This window comes from Aristolochia californica, unplaced genomic scaffold (assembly GCF_029961685.1).
Source record: "Aristolochia californica isolate CCGP_79_NKW_82.1479 unplaced genomic scaffold, dmAriCali1.0.hap1 SCAF_7, whole genome shotgun sequence".
NCBI classification, from domain to species: domain Eukaryota; kingdom Viridiplantae; phylum Streptophyta; class Magnoliopsida; order Piperales; family Aristolochiaceae; genus Aristolochia; species Aristolochia californica.
In genome coordinates, this window is record NW_027182268.1 from 40,202,580 (window position 1) to 40,220,490 (window position 17,911).

General features: G+C 39.9%; 2 protein-coding genes across 2 annotated transcripts in view; one reads left to right on the top strand and one right to left on the bottom strand.

Moving 5' to 3' along the window:
- Window positions 1–739: 739 nt before the first annotated feature.
- LOC137936074 (enolase 1, chloroplastic-like) lies at window positions 740–4,303 on the bottom strand. The gene is made up of 7 exons (XM_068780605.1): window positions 3,745–4,303; window positions 2,444–2,751; window positions 1,923–2,077; window positions 1,514–1,831; window positions 1,287–1,433; window positions 1,144–1,194; window positions 740–985 (listed from the first exon to the last, which is right to left on the bottom strand). The coding sequence occupies exons 1-7, from the start codon at window positions 4,161–4,163 to the stop codon at window positions 920–922; spliced, it is 1,464 nt and encodes a 487-aa protein (XP_068636706.1). The 5' UTR covers window positions 4,164–4,303; the 3' UTR covers window positions 740–919.
- A 973-nt stretch (window positions 4,304–5,276) lies between these two features.
- LOC137936405 (uncharacterized) overlaps window positions 5,277–17,911 on the top strand; it is a 45,549-nt gene continuing 32,914 nt past the window's right edge. Inside the window, exons 1-11 of the mRNA XM_068781052.1 lie at window positions 5,277–5,596; window positions 7,162–7,223; window positions 7,320–7,412; window positions 14,498–14,669; window positions 14,896–15,011; window positions 15,197–15,283; window positions 15,407–15,523; window positions 15,613–15,676; window positions 15,777–15,919; window positions 16,021–16,068; window positions 16,219–16,287. Coding sequence (XP_068637153.1) covers window positions 5,458–5,596; window positions 7,162–7,223; window positions 7,320–7,412; window positions 14,498–14,669; window positions 14,896–15,011; window positions 15,197–15,283; window positions 15,407–15,523; window positions 15,613–15,676; window positions 15,777–15,919; window positions 16,021–16,068; window positions 16,219–16,287 — 1,110 coding nt within the window. The 5' untranslated portion in view covers window positions 5,277–5,457. The remainder of the gene's footprint in view (window positions 5,597–7,161; window positions 7,224–7,319; window positions 7,413–14,497; window positions 14,670–14,895; window positions 15,012–15,196; window positions 15,284–15,406; window positions 15,524–15,612; window positions 15,677–15,776; window positions 15,920–16,020; window positions 16,069–16,218; window positions 16,288–17,911) is intronic.

Here is a 17,911-nt window from a genome sequence, read left to right on the forward strand (position 1 = left end):
GAAGGGGGGGAGATTCCAATAGTCCCTCAAATCGCTGAAAAATTGAAGTCTATGTTCTTATAAAGTCACATTCTTCTTCGTAACAACTAATAAGATAAAAAAAGAAGGTATGAGATCCTTCAATTTCTAAACTAATTTTAAAGCATATTTACTAATGGGACTTCCTCCACGTTTGTCTGCATTTGTTTCCTAGTTCATCCCCGTGCAACCCGAGAATGCAGTAGAAGAGCTCTCAAGATTCTGTCTCGAATAACGAGACCTAAGCACAAAAATGAATTGCAGCGAGACTTCTCCATCTCCTTTAACAGTTGACATTTACAGTATATCGAAGGCGAATCTCTCATAAAGCTTGAGAAGTTTGAAGAACTTTAGGTAAGAGTAAGAAAAGAGCTAGGTAATTGCCAGTAAAATAATTATATTTATCTCAAGCTTGTTTTGATTACCTTTTGGGAGTAAATTTAAGCTTACAACGTACAGTAAACAGAGATGCAAACTATAATTTTTGCCTTATTTGCATGAGTGCAGTATTAGTATAAGGGCCACAGTTTTTTTATTCCAATTACCTTGACTAAGCTCTAGAAAAAAAAAAACAGAGATTATGAAACAATGGAGTAAGAAAATCATCTGACTGGAACAAAAAAGGTCAAAAATTGAAGTTTTTCTGAGAGATGAACAATACAATGACGAAACCACTCACAGCTACAAAAGACATCTGCCGGTTTAAGAACACAAACAACTATTTCCAAAACAAAGTACCACATTGACAACAAGTTGAAGTCAATTGATGCCTTCTAGATATATCTAAAGTAACCACTACAACAATTTTTTTTTGCTTTTGCTACAACATCTTATCTTGCACCTCATGTATTTAGTTCAGTACCTTATTCCCCGTTAGAATACAACATTACATCAAAGTTTTCTATGGTGACCTGAAACTTTCTCCAGCATAGCGCACATTCCCTAGCTCTTCTTCAATACGCAGAAGCTGGAAAAGAGTCGATATTGACAAATTAACAAGTTGAACATATAGCTGTATCTTTCCAAGTGTCCTGGCAGTAGATTAGTCCAGCTTATACTTGGTTTTGGGAAATTTGTATCAAAGAAAGAATAACATTTTCTCGATAGACGACTAGTAGTTAGTACCTGATTATACTTAGCCAGCCGTTCACTACGGCAGGGAGCTCCTGTTTTGATCTGCATGAAAAACAAAAATAATTAAAACATCATCAAACAAAGAAACTTAATAAAAGATTTTCAAGAAGGTAAACACAGTAAGTAAATAATACCTGCCCACTTGCTAGACCAACTGAAAGATCAGCTATAAAATTATCCTCCGTTTCACCACTTCGGTGACTGACCATGACACCCCATCCAGCAGCTTTAGAATCAAGAGCAGCTTGTATAGATTCAGTGACTGAACCAATCTGGTTAACCTGCAATAAAAATGATCATCCATGAGTGAATGAGTGATTATGTAAGAGAGGGAGAGAAAAAAGCGAGGGGGAGCACTTACCTTTAATAGCAAACCATTGCAGGCCTTTTTCTGGATTGCATCACTTATCCTCTTTGGATTTGTAACCAGCAAGTCATCTCCAACAAGTTGGATGTCAACAGAGGATTGTAACAATGCCCAGGAACTCCAATCATCTTGATCGAAAGGATCTTCAATTGACACAATTGGAAAGTCTCTGATAAACTCCTTGTACAGTTCACCAAGGCTCTGGGCTGAGAGCACATGAGACCCATCATTTGGCTGCTTCTTGAAGTTCAAGTCATATTTCCCATCTTTTGTCAAGAACTCGGAAGCAGCAACATCCATACCAATTTTTATCTGTTGGTATCACATTTTTGACAACTCTATATAGTCATTGAAAAAAAAAAAAAAAAAGTAGGGAGAAATCTTATTACGTCTGCAAGACTACCTTGCCGGTGTAACCAGCTTTTTCAATTGCAACAAGAAGTAAAACCAAACCCTCCCTGTTGTCCTGAACATTGGGAGCAAAGCCTCCCTCATCACCAACATTGCACGCATCCTGTCCATATTTTGCCTTGATAATGCCCTTCAAGGTATGATAAACTGTCATAGAATAAAAATGTAAGCAGTTACTTCAAATAAAGATGTCAAAAAGGCAATCTAACCAATGAATTGCCCAGTGACCAGGTCCAATTTAAAAAGTATAACACAAAAATAAAAAAATAATGTATAACAAATATACAGTAGACTATAATATCTAGTGGCCATATAAGCTATGTAAACTAAGGGATGAACAGAGATGTGGTTTCCTGACAATAGAAGATCATATTGTTTAATTTAAGGACATTGCATAGTGTTTAACTTAAGGACATTGCATATTGTTTAACTTAAGGACATAGCATATTGTTGAACTTAAGGATATTGCATTCATGAAGAATTAAATGTTAAAAAAACAAAGAAATTCCTTACCTTCACTGCCCATGCGCATGGCCTCAGCAAATGATGAAGCGCCGATTGGTAATATCATGAACTCTTGCATGGCCAGATTATTGCCAGCATGGCTTCCCCCATTAATCACATTGAAGGCCGGAACAGGCATAACAAGCTCCTTTGTACCGGCTAATTCTTGAATGTGCCTGTACAGAGGCAATCCTTTCGCTCCAGCTCCTGCTCTACAAACACTAAGTGACACTCCAAGAATGGCATTGGCCCCCAACTTTGATTTGTTTGGTGTCCCATCCAATTCTAGCATGATCGCATCAACATCTGCCTGATTCCTGATTAGAACATGTACACAACATCAGAGTTAGAACAAGTTCTTAACTTGAGCATTCTAGAGACATGCTATATGAGAAGGGTCCAAATTAAACAGAGAAGTATTGATGAGTGCGGGTTATCTATGTTCTTATGCTTCATACGGCTGGACAGCTTCAGTAGTTTGGCCTAGTTGGGTGACAGGACACTGAATTCTGTTGTTCACTCGTGAGCCAATAAGCTCGTTAAATAAAGCACCATGCTTGTTAATCAATGAGTGCATATATTAATTAAGAAATAGCAAATATTTCCTCTTTTTAGTTTAATGTATCCTGACTCCAAGACAAGTTGAACACTGGAAACCTCCAGTATGCTTCGGTTGACTTTAGAGAAGTTGTGCCAACATCAAGGTTTAAAGGCCTGTAATTAAAGGATTTCCCGATTAATTCATGCAGATAAAAGACCATTTTATTAATACACTTCTTCCTGAGCGGATTTCTTTCCCGAAAGACTGAAATGTGAAAATACTGTTATGAACGCATCTATCCACAGTATGCCAATTCACAAAAAAACCTATAAACCATTATATCTGTGCTTAGAAGGGTATATATTCAACAACTAAAATTAAAAATGACGCATCATGAAATTGTTCAGAACAGGATCCAAGAAGTGCATAATGTCTCTCAAAAGTTCAAACCACCACTCAACATACTAGCAGATGTAGACTTGGCTTCATAACTTTCCACGCTTTCGCGAATTACGTTCCCAGGATCCTCGAGTCGAGTGATACTAATCACTAAAGTAAGAACGACATCAGCCCTTTTAAAATTTTTAATGTAGTCCAAACTGGAATAAAAGTCATACCCAGACTTGACTTGGCAGTTTCAAAGCAAAACAACTTCTCGAACTGAACAAAAAGAAAAGATATGAATGCATTTACCTCCAGGATTTCACAGGAGGAAGGAAAAATAGCATCACTACAATCGAAAGCAGCACAGAACACTATAAAACTTTACCTCACATCCACGCCAATCAGCTTTGGCCCCAACACCTCATTAATGTTTTTCACCGCATGCAAAACACCTTTCCCGCCATAAACAGCCTTATCTCCGTCTCTAAGCTCCAAAGCCTCGTAGATTCCAGTAGACGCTCCGCTTGGAACGGCTGATCTGTACAAATCATCGGTCACCAAATCAACCTCTACAGTGGGATTCCCTCTGCTATCAATGATCTGCCTCGCCTTGATCGACTTCACTGTCGAAGCCTTTGCAACCTTGGGCGCCGCCGCAGCGACGCCGATCGAGCTCCGGACGCTCAGATGGCGAAGCTTTTGAGAAGAGAAGGACGGAAGGGAAGAAGAAGGAACGGAGAGGGAAGGGATTCTGGAGGACAAGAATGGCTTTTGGAGGAGCGAGGAGTTGGGGGTGACAGCCATCGCGGAATGTGGAATAGTTAGCGGAAAGAAAATGACTGGTTTAAATAGCTGAGAGAGTTGGGGAAGTCCGCCCGAGAGGCGATGAAAGCTGAGAAGGGGGCTTTTATACTTGCTTGGTCATGGCTGGTTGGTGGTGCAGAGAATGGAGGCGATCGGCGTTGACGAGCAGAGCACAACTCAGTGAGAACTTAAGCACGTGCAGAATGTGGGCCCGTTGTGTTGTTTTGTTTTATGTGGGTCCGACTTGCTGAGCATTTTTGTAATTGGTTTAAATTTTCATTATAGTGAGACCAATGCCTCGATTTGGTAATGAAAACAAATATTTAATTATAATAAATTTTTATTTTAACATTGAAATAGGGCATTTTATAAGTCATTATAAATTATAAATATATTGAATTAGTTGACATAAATCTAGTTTGAATACTCTTTTTATAAAATAATTGTTTATTTTAATAACCCAATTTTGAATCTTAAAGATAATTTAGAATTTAATTTGCATTTATGTTATGTAATTAAAATAATCCAATTATTAAAAAAGAGAACGATTAAATTTATTTAAAGTGATAATAATTAATTAATTAATTAACAAAATAATTAATTTTGTAATTAATTTATTTATGAACAATGATAAATAATCATAAAATTTCAAAGCAATTTATATAAAAGTCATAGAATAATAAAAAAAATTATCTAGATCAAATAACCATAATTTAAAATTTAATCATATAATATTTTATCTAATAATAAATGAGTTATATTTTGATAAAAATCGAATAAAATAGTATTAATTTAAATTTTGATACGACAAATTAATTTAAGAATCGCTTAGTATGATTAAGTAATAATAATAATCATACATTTTTAATCAATCTAAATGCAAATTATGAAATAATAAAAATAAAACATAAAAAAAAGGACGAAGAAGGAAAAAGGAAGAAGGGACGATGAAAGGGCAACTTACCATTTTGACGTTTATGAGCCGCTTTAATCCTTCACGGCTTTCCTGACGGCTCTCCTGCCCACTGGGTTGACCGGTCGGGTGCGCCCTCTGTAAGGCCCTATGTGGCCAAGGAATCACCCGGTACACTGGAAAGGCTGGAAACGATTAAAAGCAGCGCCAGCGGCCCGCCAAACACCATTTCATTATTTCTTGCCTGTGCAGCAAGGCTGTACTAAAACCCTACTCATGAACAGGACTTTGCTGATCACACCAACCGCTCGCCCTCCCAACTGTCCGTGCTTGAACATCTTCGTATCTAAATTCTAAATAACCCGAGAAGTCGGAGACTCCATGTTAGGTTTTCCGATGGCGAATATTGTCGACCAAGATGAGCAATGGTTGCTGAACTGCTTGACCGCCACCCTCGACACCAATCAAGACATCCGTTCATTTGCTGAAGCTTCACTTCAACAAGCATCTCTGCAGCCAGGTTAGACTGCACTATCTTTCCTGTTGGTTGAATTTGCACGCAGGAATTGTTTCAATGCCTATTTTTTGCAGGCCCTACGTGAAAAAATGTTAATGGTTTCAGCTTTACACTAGGAACTTGATATGAAGTAGTATGTATTCAGCGAGGTGAACGTTTGTGGTTGGGGATAAATGGCAGTTGTTTGGCCGAATATAGGCTTTTTGAAGTGTGTTACTGCTGAGTGGTTGATACTTGGTATCTGGTGGGTGCACCTTGGGACGGGCTAAATCTGACACATTGCAATAATTTGTTGATTCTGAATTTCCCAAAAGCTGTAAATGTTATTGTTATGTAGAAAAACGGGGAATATGTCTGTTTCAAAACTGAGACGTTACCCAATGGTATAGTGAGACCATTGAACTACTTTTGTCTTGCGGTGTTGACCAATCATGCAGTCAGATTCTTCACCTATTCTTATCGAAGTGTTTGTGCAAAGATTTTAGAGATTCAAGGTGATCTTCTAGTCACTAGAGTCTGTATCTGAACTTGTGGTTGACATTTGATCTTGTATTCTGGTTGGCTTCTACGAAATGCTAATCACAAATGAACAAAATTTGTATGTTCTTCTTTTTTGGAACTTTAGTCTTTCGCTCTTTATTGATTTTTATAGCTTCAGAGGTTTAGGTGATGGGATTTCTGTCCTGTAAGTGTAGGCAACCCTGCTCTTTGTGCTTCAAAATTTTGAACATCTTTTTTTGAAAAAGATGTATTAATAAAACGATAGAAATTACAAAATTCGGGGGAACATGTCCCTTAAAACCAGCGATTGTAGGGTAGCTCCCTGCCTAACAATTCAAAATTTTGAACATTAATACACCCTTATCGTGTTCCTTCATTTAGGAACATTTGATGTATATATTATGCCATTGGTTCACATTAAAAAAAATAAAAATTGGCCCTTCTCGTTTTGAACTTAAATCTTGTTCTATTCATGACCTGGTACTGGCTTTAGACTGCACATCAGGCTTCATTTCCTTTTCAGTGAGAGAAGTGTTTTGAATTCATTAGTCCAGTAAGGAAACATCTTTGTCTTCAAACTGGTGAATGAATGTTTATGTGTGAGATTTAGATCTTGAAATATATATATATATATATATATATATATATATATATATATATATATATATATATGTTTTGCCTTGGTGGCCGTCAAACTTTCACATGGTGCGCTTTTGTGAACACTTAGTTTGCTTAATGCACTGTGACAATATACACAGGCAACTTATTGGTGGTTTTCTTTGCATAAATGACAGGGGACCCCAGTATTTGTTTTGTTATTTGCGTGTTCCCTGCTTTCCACTGTTAGTTTTTTATTTTTCTTTTCCTTTTCCTTTTCTAGATTGGGTATGTTTGTAAACATCTAGATACCTGTGAGGCTGAATGTAATACCATGCACTCAATGATACTGGATATGGCTACGAATCTAGGGCTTAATCCATGAGTTCATGTTTCTTTTTAGACAGATTTTCTTAATTAAATTTTTTATTGTTCATTTATCATAATTCTTTCAATTCATGTATTTGAAGGTTTTGGTGTTGCACTATCAAAGGTGGCCATCAACAAGGAGCTCCCATTTGGACTGCGTCAAATATCCTTAGTTTCATTAATTGTTTTTTCCTCACCCCTCTGTTTCTATCATTTTATTAAATCATGTGAATTTGTATGGCCTTGACATTTTCTTTACCTAGCTGCAGTCTTACTGAAGCAGTTTGTGAAACAACACTGGCAAGAAGATGAGGAGACTTTTGTACATCCAGTTGTTTCAACTTCAGAAAAGGTTGTTTTTTGTTTTTTTTTTTTAATTTTTTTATGAAAGGACGCAAATTTTTTATGCAAGAGGGAGAGAAATATACAAACCTAACTAAGTGGGCCTTCCTCCACAACAAGGTGTTGGAGGGAAACACCCTGCATAGCTTAAGAATTTGCCAAGTGATTGGTAGACCTAGGGATATGGGTCCAAGTACAATTCAAATGAGATATTATATTACATATTTCAAAGTAAATGTCCCGATGCTACCAAGGAGGGTTGTTTGCCTTTGCGTACCACTCATTGACAATCTTGGAGTCACCTTCGGTAAGGAGGGGACCCACAAGATGGCTCTGGAAGACCTGAAGCCCGTTGAGTAATCCAGAGAGTTTTGTAGTGGTGGAGTCGGAGATTCCCAAAGGGCCGGCGAAGGAGTAAAGGAGATGATTATTTTCGTCATGGATTACTCCTCTGAAACCAGTTGGACCTAGATAGCCAAAGGCGCTGCCGTCGAAGTTCAGTTTGTAGTGGCCTGCAGGTGGAGGAGATCAGATCGCCATTGTTGGAGAACGAGTAGGGTGCGCCATCTCAGCAATCAATCGCCAGTTCCCTCTAAGATCAGTGCTGTCGAGGTAATTGAATTCTTTCCGAGTCATAAGCCAGGCCGTTGCTTGACCAACAATTTTATCTACCCATACTTCAATTGTGGAAGATTTAAATTTGAATTTTCGTGTATTCCTTTCCTTCCATAGGGCCTAAAGGATACGGCTCACATAACTAGATATGAGCAATTTTTCGAGTTTTGGGTGCCTAGCACTTGTGATTGATAGGATCGTGGATGGCAAATTTTGGGAGATATAGTACTGAAGTCCGATTTTGTTAAGGAGGCTTGCCAAAGTGCATGGGCGAAGTGATAGGACATGGTTGGCTGTTTTTGAAGTATTTACGCAAAATGGGCAGGAGGGGTCCTGGACAAAAGTGTCGTGCCTAATGAGGGAATTAGAGGTGAAAATTTTATTTCTACAGGCACACCAAATAAAAAAATTTCATGAGGTGGGGCAAGTAAGGTCCAGGCAATAGCCGCCAGGTGGCGAGGTTGAGGGTAGTTGGGACTACAAAGGAAGTCATAGGCTGAGGCGGTGGTAAAAGATCCTTTTGGGACATGTGGTCCAGATAAAGGTATCCGGCAAGGGTGCTCGATGCCTGGATTTTTTCCTTGGGGAATTTGGTAAGGAGATTTGACGCCAATATGGCTTTAGAGTCCGTAGAGCTCTCCGAAGGTTTAAATTTCACCATTAGTTTCGGGCCAAAGGTCAGAGACAGAAACATCATTTCTTGTGGCCAGGTTTGATATGAAGCCATGGCTGCTTTCTAGACCATTGGTTCCCAACCACCAATCTGACTAGAACTTTGTCGCCTTGCTGAAGTCAGGTAGTAGCATGACAATTTTTTTCCAAATAGGGGACACACACACACACACACACACAAGGCGGTTTTTTATTGTTGAAAGGCACCGAAATAGCGATAGATAATAACTGGGAATTTCATCACTTGAAAACCTTCTTTTGATGCTTTCAAGGTGGTTTTTTATTGTTGCAAGGCACCGAAATAGCGATAGATAATAACTGGGAATTTCATGTAGACAAGATTTTATAAGTACAAGTTTACTTGCTTTTGAAAGAAATTTCCCCCTCCAGGAAGCCAAATGACCCTCCAAACGTTCAACTACTGGGTGCCATGAGTTTTTCAAAGGCATGCTAGAGGTCAAAGGGAGGCCCAAATAGGTGTTGGTAGGAGTTGCAATTTTGCACCCCAAATAGCTTGCCATTGGGTTCAGTGAGTTTTGGTCAACATTAAAGCCAATGATGGGGGATTTCGTTCAGCCGACTTTTTGACAAGAGGAGATTTCGAATCGTTTAAGCAAGGCTTGAATGTGTGTTACTTGAGCCAGCATGCCTTCTCCGAAGAAAATAATATCATTAGCGTACTGAAGAAGGGCAATGTCTTGAGCAGGGTGCTTTTGGCCAGGTGGACCATAGCGACAAATGTTCAACAATGAGGGTGAATTGCAATGGCGAAAGAGGGTCCCCCTGGCGGATACCCCTCATCTCATTAAAATAGCCACATGATTTGCCATTTACCAAGAGGGAATAAGATGCATTTGAGATACATCTTCTCATCCAGACACTCCAGCGGGTGCCAAAACCCATTTGGTTTAAAAGATGGTCAAGAATCTTCCAATTGACATGGTCAAAGGCATTCTCAAAGTCAAGTTTCAAGACAATTCTAGGCTGGTTGGATTTTTTGAAGGAGTCAAGCAGCCATCGCCGAGTCAAGATTATTTCGGCTTCTGATGAAGGCACTTTGGTAGGGGTTTATGATTTGAGGGAGGGTGAATCTGAGGCGGTTAGCAAGAATGCGGGCTATGATTTTGTATGAGCTAGTGGTGAGATTGTTAGGTTTGAAATCTTGAAGGAGGGCTGGGTTCGATTTTTTTGGGACTAAGGCAATAAAGGAAGCTCTGATGGCATTGTGGGTGATTCCAATTTGATGAATTTTTTTTGCAAAAGCATGCACATAATCTTTGACAATTCCCCATAATTTGTGGTAGAACTCCCCATTGAATTTGTTTGGCCCAGGGGCCCGATCCTTAGGCAAGCCAAGGGTAGTCAAGTCGATTTCCTCTGAAGACAAGGGGCACTCCAGATTCTCAACATCCATATTTGTGATGCGCCGGAATTTGAGTTGATGAAGGATTGGCCGGTTGAATGACTCCTCAGAGTATAGATCTGTAAAAGACTTCACAAGAATGTGAAAAATAGAGAAACTATCCGTGATCACCTGGTCTCCATAATAGAGAGAGGTGATACGGTTAGCTCTCTGTCTTGCGAAGGCAACGACATGGAAAATTTTTGTATTTCCATTCTTGTCGATCAGTCAGCGGAATCTTGCCCGTTGCTTCTAGTGAATAGTTTTATTTCTAAGAAGATCAATAAGGTCACGATTTAAATGATTTTGGAGAATTAATTCAGGTGTAGAAAGAGGCCTTTGTTCCTCGAGGAGATCAAGCTCAAAAATACGATGTCGAACTGTATCTTTCCAAAGAGCAGTAGCAGCCCAACCGTTGGTGGACCAAATGCAAATTCTGGACTTCAGAGCTTTTAGCTTGAGGGGATAAGACCAACTCGGGTTGGGATGGTGAGTAAGTTCTTGTCACCAGACGACTAATTAATTTGCAAAAGTTGCATCGAGAAGCCAAGAATTTTCAAAATGAAACAGGGATCGACCCCAAGCTGGGGTGTGTGTGTTGATTTGGATCGGCCAATGGTCTGAGCCTACTCTGTTAAGAACTTGACCTGATGTGTTGCCAAAAAGCTGTAGCCAATCATTGTTTGCAAGGAATCTATCGAGTTTGGAAAGAATTGGGGGGTGTTGGCCATTGAACCAAGTGTATTTTTTACCGGAGAGGGATTTCTGAGAGTTCTAGGCTGCCAATGAGATCCGAGAAGGCACGCATTGTTTAGGATATTTTTCTGGCGGGTGAGGATTTTTCGGAGCAACGACGGGTGACATTGAAATCTTTGGCAAGGAGCCAAGGCAGGTCCTAGAGTTGGACGAGGAGGAGGATTTCATCCCAGAAAGGGCCACGGTCATGGTGATGGGTTGGGCCATAAATGCTAGCAAGGCCCCTAGGGATCCCCAAGGAAGGTCACGAAAATGAATTCCAATCGAAAATGAGGTAGGGTTAGTATAAGTGGCTTTGACGAAGTTGGGGTTCCATATAACAAGAATGCCTTCGGAGTGCCCTATCGCGTTGATAGTACTTGCAAAAGTCCCAGGCTAACTTCTTCATTTCCTCAAACTCATGCGCGGTGCAGTTGTGTGCTTGAGTTTCGAGGTGCTTGATGAAATTTTCAGTATGCTTTCTGTGAGAGAGCATTGGGAACCCGTCAAGATAGTCGGGCCTAGGAGGGGAGGGAGTGGAAGGGTGGTTCTTGGATGCATAGGATTCAGCCAAGGCAGTGTCTTTACCCCTATTCTTCTTTTGATGCCGAGAGTAAGTGAATTCAAAGGGAGTGGTGAAGGGTTTGTTTGAAGATTCTGTATTGGAAGTCTCCATCAAGATATCGGATTTGGGCTTCATTATTGCAAGAGGTGTTGGGCAAAGAATGGGGGAGAAGTGTTTATTTAAACAAGAGGGCAGTTGGTCATTTGACGGGGTGGAGTAATTGTGCCATTCAATGAATTTTGGACTTGGGGAGGTAGTGTCTGGATCCTCAAGTTCTATCTAGATCAGAGGGTCCCATCAATCCCCCATATCTAGATGTGGCCCTCGGGAATCAGAGAGCAATTCGTCAGATTTTGACATGTTTTCAGCTCGGAGTCCATTGATGGTAGTGGAAAACTTACCATTTGAGGGGATAGGTGGGAGGCTGGGGGATTGCCATGTGTCAACATTGTTGGGATTTTATGGGGAATTAGGGTTTAGGTGGCTTAGTGTGGTAGAAGGTGGGGGAAGGATACGGTGAGGGTTTTTGGTGGAGCCGGACAAGAGGGGCAGTTTCGGCAGTTTCCTGTCTTAAAGTTGATGACAACAAATTCGAAGAGTCTGAAAGGTTTTGGTCAAGGGTGATGGGTGAGCTTTTGGAGGCAGCCACCTGGCAGGATGGCGACGACAAATTGGAAAGGTCTAGAGGGATTTGGTTGAGGGCGATGTGTGTACTTTTCTAGAAAAAAAGTGCGTATTTCGAAGGGTTGGGTATGTTGATGGAAGGATAAGGAGGTGGAATGATGATTTTTCCTTTTAGAGGGGCAGGCGCAGTAAGTGAAGGGGTGGGCATGGTAATCGAAGGCGCTGAAAGGTTTTGATTTGAGCAATTTCCGCCCATCAGATAAATGTTGAAGCAGGAGTGGGGAGCAGTCGAGGTGACTGTCAGATCTACATGGGAGGGGACAGGTGGGATGTATGGGATGGGAGAGCTGAGATCTGTTTGAATTTTGAAATTGGGAATCCGACTCGGGGCAGCTGGCCAAATGGGCTCGGCTGGAAATGGTCGCTCTTGAGTTTGACTCAGCACAAGTCCTAGCTGAGTCGGGCTGAGTCAGATTGGGCTGGGGACCTTGCGAGTTGGGGGCCATGGAGGGGAGAACTTCCATAACTCCGATTTCCAATATTACCCAAAAAGAAAAGTCGTTGGAAATAATTTTTATATGATAAGTGCCACTTACCGGAGTAGGAATCTCTCCCGGTGGAGGTGCGCTTGTTGATCCTTTGCCCAAATAATCTCTTCGAAAATGCTGGCGAGGCTATCTAGGGTATGGTGGCACCGGAGCTCCCCGGGGATGCCCTGAACAACTACCCATTGTCCCGTTAGGGAGTTTGCTAGGGCAGGTGCCCAGTTCACCATCTGCGTTATTGAGGATCCCATTTCTTTTTGGATGTTCTTGAGCATTTGACGATCATCAGCTGACTTGAAGGCTATGAGCCACCAGTTGTCCCAGATATGAGTGATTGCCCGGAGTTGGAGTACTGGGGCTCTGCTGCTTATCCAGTCCCCAAGTTGTTTGCCTGAGTTGTAGTCGGGGTGGGTGGTGATAACTCCGGTAGTGGAAAACCGATTGACTCCCTCGGTTAAAGTTCGAGCCGGGAGGGTTAGAGAGATGTGGTTTTCATGATGTAAAATCAAAGGGAGAGAGAGGGGGAGGTGGAAGGGCGGTGTGTGGTTGTTGGATTTTGGGTGGAGTTGGTAAAATGGGTGTCTGGAGGCTTATGGCTTTTTTTTTGGAGAGTGGTGGTGGAAGAGGTTGTGGCAGCACTCGGCGGATGGCTTTTTTCCAAGATTTGCACGAGGTTAGAGCGGAACTTCTTCCAGTAGAATTTTGTGGCAGAAAAATCATACCCATGGTCATTGTTCCTTGCCAGTTGCGTAATGGAGCACTACAAAATACCGCGGTGGTATTGAGTGTGGAGATGGAACGCCAGATCTCCAAGCAAGAGCGATCGCCCGAAGCTCCGGCCTGTCCTGTCGGCCAGGACCTTGTCGAATATGGTCATGAAGGTTTCGGCGGCTTGGATTGGTAGAGAGACGAAGGACTTCTTCGTCCCAGAGTGAGAGAGAATGTGGTTGGCTTCTCCATTTCTCTCTCACGATCACCGTAGTGAGACAAAAGACTTCTCGTATCTGAACTCGTAGACAGAGGAGTCCTCCGTCCCTTCTACCCTGATCCTTCTTCTCGAAGTGCGACTGACAACTGTTTGCCAACCCGGGTCAATGTCTTCATGGTTTGGTTGATCTTCATTCTTGATCGGAGTAGTGGCCCACACCTGCTGGTCGCCCTTTCACTGTTGCTTCTTCGGAGATGTCTGATCTTCGTCGTTTGCTGAGTCATGTCCCACCCGAGGAGGTGGGGTAGAGGAGGTGACGACGTCGGGAGATGAGAAATGCCGGGCCCGATGGGGGCACAGTTCACTCAATTCTTCGAAACGGGTCATCTCATTGTTTCCTTTTCATTATAAAACCTGCAATTAACTTCAGAAAAGGTTGTTAACATTCAAAAAGGAAAAAACTTCAGAAAGGGGTGTTAGCAGTTTAGTTTAATAAACTGTTATGATTATTAACTTTGTCATTATTGTCTTGTTTAAAGGTGTTATGAATTTTTATTGGGTTTTTATCTTTTTCCTTGTTTATTTTGTCTTACCTTCATTGTAGTTTTCATAGGAGTTTTTTGTTTAGTCCTAAGGCTTTGGTTTTATTAATGCAAAACTTTTTACCACTTGCAACGAATAAGTATTCATAATTCGGAACCTCCGAGCAATCTCTCATCGTTTGGGAAGGCTTCCCCACTTGTAATTTGCTCATTTGAGCTCTCTCTTAATAAAATGCAGCATCATTTAAAAAAAAAGTATTCATACTTAAAAGCCCATCCCTATTTCATATGGAACAACACACTGCCTCTAATTCTCTAAATATTTGATGCAATTTTATGAAACCTGTAAGCTGAATAGTTAATGTAATGAACTCTTTTGTGAGTATTAATTTTCGTTAATCTTAATTTTTTTATGGTCCTTATCTTTATACTGCTATTACTTATCCATACTGAAATTGCAAATGTAGTCACTTATACGACAGCATCTGCTCTTAGCTTTGGATGATCCTCATGGGAAAATCTGTACAGCCGTTGGCATGGCTGTGGTGTCCATTGCCCAATATGATTGGCCAGAAGATTGGCCCGAGTTACTACCATTACTCTTAAATTTGATTGGTGATCAGACCAATATAAATGGAGGTGAGGCTATTCTCTTGGTATTTCTATATAAAGAAACGTTTTCTTTGTATCCTTGCTCTGTTGAAGTACTAAAATGATCTCATTTGATTTTTTTTGTTTTAAATTTTTATTGTTTAGTTTTTTTTTTTTTAGATTAGGTTTCAGAATTGTTTAATATTTTTGTTTCCACGTTTGACTTTAATGATTATAAGATAATTCCATTATCTAACATATTTGTATTCTGCAGTTCGAGGAGCTTTAAGATGCCTGGCTCTGATATCTGGTGATTTGGATGATAAGTTGGTGCCCAAACTAGTGCCTGCTCTGTTTCCATGCTTGCACACCATCATTTCATCAGCTAATGTTAGTGTATAGGTTTTCTTGCTATGATTTTGCTTTTGAGTGATTACATGATTACTTAACTGTATTCAATTTATCCACAAAAAAATAGTGCATCTGTTTTCTCAAGGAAGTAAGCAAGAAAACTATAAGTTAAAGCTACTTAATGTGCTGGTCTTTGATTAACTTTGGTCTCTTTACTTGCCCAGATCTATGACAAATCATTGCGGACAAAAGCACTTTCTACAGTATCCTCTTGCACTTCTGTGATTGGTTCAATGAGTGGCATCTATAAGGTACCCCATTGATATTTTCCTTTTTATCTACCCTGGACAACTGGATCAAAACAGCAAATTTCTGGCCTTGATTGGAGTTTCTCGATCACTTGAGTTCAGTTGATTAACCTGTTTTTGTTTCAGATGGAAACCGTAGAATTGATGATGCCAACTATCAAAGCATGGATGGAGCAGTTTGCACTTATTTTACAACCACCTGTGCAATCTGAAGATCCTGATGACTGGAATATCAGGATGGAGGTGAGCTTCCTACTTGTTGACAGAGTTTTCAGATAAAAGAATAGAACGAGTTTCTCTGTGGCAAAAAAATTAATATATTAAGTTTTCAGGTATTGAAATGTCTGATGCACTTTGTTCAGAACTTCCCCAGCCTTATTGAAGCAGAGTTTGCTGGTAAGATCATATTAAATTTTGTGCCATTCACTTGCTTCATTTGGGTTGAACTTTTGAACCTTTCTAGATGTGCAGTATTGATATTTTGGAATTGCTGCAGCCATCCTTGGACCTTTATGGCAGACATTTGTTTCTTGTCTTAAAGTATACGAATCATCATATCTTCAAGGCACAGATGATCCCTACTCAGGAAGAGTAGATTCAGATGGCTCAGAAAAAAGTCTCGAGTCATTTGCAATTCAAGTACATCCTTGTTGCAGTCTTTACTACTGTATATTAATTTTTTTAAGCATTGTAGAAAACTGTGTTTGATTACTTTGTTTCATATTTGAATTTTTTTGCAGTTGTTTGAGTTTTTGTTGACTACAATGGCTAAACCCAGATTAGTAAATGTAAGTCACTGGTGATATGCCTTTTTTTCCCCCATTTTAAACTTTTTTTTTTGGATGACTACATTCCTTATTCACATTTCAATTTTTTTTTCCTGCTATAGTTTTTGTGATTGTCTTATTGAGTTTGTACATGGGATTTGACTGATCCAGCTCATTGGGAATAATATCACAGAGCTGGTATACTACACCATTGCTTTTCTACAGATGACAGAGGAACAGGTATACAACTTGTTTTGTGCTTGTTAGTAATGTGAACATTACTTTTTTTTTTTTTTTATAAAAGTGATAATATATTAACAGAGAAAAAATTACAAACTAAGGGGGCCTCCCATTACAACCATTGCAGGAAGGGAGGTCTCATGTTTAGCAAGCCTGTCCGCCAAAGAATTAGTGGAACGGGGAATATATGACTAAGTACAAGAAAGGTTGGCAACAATGTCCAAAACACAATGATAAATAGGCCAGTGTCTCCAAGGAGGGGTAGAAACAGCGGAGCACCAATGAATAATAACGCTGAAATCTTCAGCAATGTGAACATTACTTGTTCATCTCAAATTCTTGATGGATCTTTCTTTCCTTTGCCAACTAGTTGCTCTATATTAGTTTGGCACAGTTGTATTTATTGGGAGAGCAGTCGTATGTAGGATTGAGAAAATACTAGAACTAAGTATGCAGTAGAACTATTTTTTTGAATAAATGTGCAGTTAGAACAATGGTTGTGTGACATGGAATTGGAAACTGACTTGATTTCCGAAAATTTTAGTTGGATTGGCGAGTCAGGTCAAGTCTCCTGAGTCCAGAGTCTGACTCGGTCAAACAATCAAATTGGACGAAGATTTCATTAAATTTCATTGACATTATGCATCAAAGGTAGAAGAAATTTTCAAATTTCCATGGGAAGCCTTTATTGAGTATCATAATTGCAATATTCTTCTTTTTTCCCTGTATAAGTGTCGTAAATGTAATCCGAGGTTATTGCGCAATTGGCCTTTAATCTCCATTTTTTTTAAAAGAATTTTTGTCTCCTGAGTTCATCAACTATCTATTTATATCAAGCAAACAAACAGTTTTCAAATCAAAATTTCGTCTTCTAATTTATCCTGAGGAACCCAAGAAGCAACCGATCCCTCTGAGCAGCTAATTACAGTTCCAATGAAGTTCAAATGATGAAGAAGCTCCAAGTTTTAGACGGCACTGAAATCATCTTCCAATGAGGTGTCAAGAAAAGAAGCTGCATGGATCTTCCTCCCTGAAAATCTTAAAAGCCTCTAAACATACTCTTCTTTGGTTAGAAAACACAGTATAGCTATGGAGAACACATAGACACCTGGGGAGAAGATTTGGGAGAGTAGGGTTTTCCATTGAAAAATCCCACAAAGACAATGCCAAACACAGTACTGGTATTGGCGAACACAGAGACTTTGGAGGAGAGAAGATTTAAGTTAGTAGGGTTTTCCCACAAAGTTGTTGTAAATTGATCAATCAGGGAATCGACCCGCCCTGAGGTCTCTGCAAGACCCAGTCAACTCTGTTGATTTAGGGCTGGTTGGATTAGTCGGGGTGAGTCTTTTGCTGATCAACTGACCCGCTCCTCAGATCTGGCAACCCAGATGAGTTGCAGGTTGAGCTGGTGAGTTGGAAAACCATGGGTAAAACTATTGAGAAACTAATTAGATTTATTTTCATTACATTTGCACTTGACATTGAAAAGGATTTTCAAAATCATGAAAGTTCAAAAGTTTATTTTGAAAGAGATAAATGTGTTGTTTGCATAAGGGATTGGCTTTCTCAGTTTTCATGTTATTACTTTTATACTGAAATTTACTAGAATTAGGACTTTCAA

What these genes read in the sequence shown, in the direction of transcription:
- LOC137936074 (XM_068780605.1), bottom strand. Translation starts at nt 4,163, where the DNA reads ATGGCTGTCACCCCCAACTCCTCGCTCCTCCAAAAGCCATTCTTGTCC. An exon ending in CTGATTGGCGTGGATGTGAG is followed by an intron (nt 2,752 to 3,744) that starts GTAAAGTTTTAT and finishes TGTTCTAATCAG; the next exon opens with GAATCAGGCAGATGTTGATG. An exon ending in GGCTGGCTAAGTATAATCAG is followed by an intron (nt 986 to 1,143) that starts GTACTAACTACT and finishes ACTCTTTTCCAG; the next exon opens with CTTCTGCGTATTGAAGAAGA.